We start from the raw sequence: 1844 nt of genomic DNA on the forward strand, positions 1-1844 counted from the left end.
AGCTGGTGGTGCTCGGTGAGCATGGCCCCGCGGACAGCGGGCACCCACCTCCGCGGGGGCAGAACTCCCCGCAGGTGCCGGGGTGGGAGGCTGAGGGCAGCAGGAGAGCGGCCGGCGGCATGGGCACCCCTTCCCCCGAGAGGCCCCCCCAGGAGTGTGAGGGGCAGCCCGGAGCGCCATCAGCGGCTTGGAAGTGGTCTAGGGGTGCCTTCATTTAAGGTGAGCACCGATGGCCGCCTCCGCTGAGACCTGCACCCCCTCGAGCCCCCCCCTCTCCCCGGGTGCTGTGTGCAGAGGACAGGGGCCTTGCCCTCCACGTGGCCATCCTGGAGGGGGTGGGGGGAGCGTTTTAAGGCTCCTCATGGGCCACCTTCGGCCCCCCTGTGACCAGCCCCCCAGCTCGCCCTGTGAGGACTTGCCTGGAAGTCTGTCACAAAGTCCTACCGAGGAGACCGCACCTCGGGCCCTCGCAGGGGACCGTGATGATGGGTTGAGTGTAGACCTGGCTGGGTCGGCCCTCCAGCATCTTGCAAAGCGGAGTGTCAGAGAGGGCGCCCTGGCTGGGCACAGCCGGGGACCCCAGGCTCGGGGGCTGCCTGTCCAGGCAGCTGCGGCTCCGGGGAGGGAGGCTCCTCTACCTCTCCTTGTGCCCAGTGCCCCCCAGCATCCGGGAGGACGGACGCAGGGCCAACGTGTCGGGCATGGCCGGGCAGGCCCTGACGCTGGAGTGTGACGCCAACGGCTTCCCAGCCCCTGAGATCGCGTGGTTCAAGGATGGGCAGCTGGTGGGTGTCCCCTGGGGCGGCCCGGTGAGGGCGGGTTTGGCTGGGGTACGGGCTTTCCTGACCGGTTATGGCAGGGAGATGTGACAGGTTTCTTTAGGGATGCACTGGGGCTCAGGGCATGGGAGGACTGAGGTCTCCTGGTGAAGCCTGGAGGGCTGCATGGTGGCGGGGGCGCGGCACTGTTCTAGGAGTTAGAAGCCCCAGGATCCTGTCACCAGCCAGCTCTGCGGACCTTGGTTCTCTTATTGCTTATGGTCTGGTACCCCGTCACCAGCTCCCTCTGACCTCTCTGCCCAGATCCCCGAGGGGGACAGCCACCGCCTCCTGAACGAGGCCCGGGCCCTCCACCTCCCCCGGATCCAGGCGGGCGATTCTGGCCTCTACTCCTGCCGGGCAGAGAACGCGGCGGGCACCGCGCAGCGGGACTTCGAGCTTCTCGTGCTCAGTGAGTGAGGCCCGAGCCCCTCCCCTGTGAGGCGGGCAGGGGACGGGGACGCTGTGTGTGCTGAGAGCAGGGGCACAGAGGGGCCCCCGCCAGCCCAGCTCCTCACACAGCTCAGGGCAGGCATCCGACAGCCACGTGACTAGCCAAGCAGCCACTGTGTGTCACACGAGTAGTGCAGGTTGTGCAGGGAGCACAGTGCGGGCTCCAGGCAGGACGTGGAGGGAAGGGCTCACCAGGAGGGGGACCTGCATGGCCAGGGCCCTCAGTGGGCAGGGCTGCAGGTTGGAGCCGTTCCACCCTCTGCCCTTCTTGTCCTCAGTCCCACCTTCTGTGCTGGGAGCCGGGGCTGCCCAGGAGGTGCTGGGCCTGGCTGGTGCCCAGGTGGAGCTGGAGTGCCGGACCTCGGGGGTCCCTACGCCCCAGGTGGAATGGACCAAGGACAGGCAGTGAGTGGCCCGCCTAGCGGACAGCCCGGGGGTGGTGCCCATGCCTGGGCCGGGTGGATGGGGGGCTCTGGGGAGGTTGAACTTGGGGGGGGGCTTGACAGGCATTGCACGTGCCACCAGGGCCCAGGCAGAGGGCAGCGTGGGCACCTCCCACCCCAGCCTGGGCTC

At 68.7% G+C, this 1844-nt stretch overlaps 1 protein-coding gene across 1 annotated transcript in view; it reads left to right on the top strand.

The window, feature by feature from the left end:
- The window catches only part of LOC102424797 (hemicentin-2-like), a gene marked incomplete at both ends in the record, with an annotated part of 105169 nt that overhangs the window by 41009 nt on the left and 62316 nt on the right, over nt 1-1844 (top strand). Inside the window, 3 exon segments of the mRNA XM_023748081.1 lie at nt 655-785; nt 1083-1230; nt 1550-1676. Coding sequence (XP_023603849.1) covers nt 655-785; nt 1083-1230; nt 1550-1676 — 406 coding nt within the window.

This window comes from Myotis lucifugus, unplaced genomic scaffold (genome assembly GCF_000147115.1).
Source record: "Myotis lucifugus unplaced genomic scaffold, Myoluc2.0 scaffold_1126, whole genome shotgun sequence".
Taxonomy (NCBI): Eukaryota; Metazoa; Chordata; class Mammalia; order Chiroptera; family Vespertilionidae; genus Myotis; species Myotis lucifugus.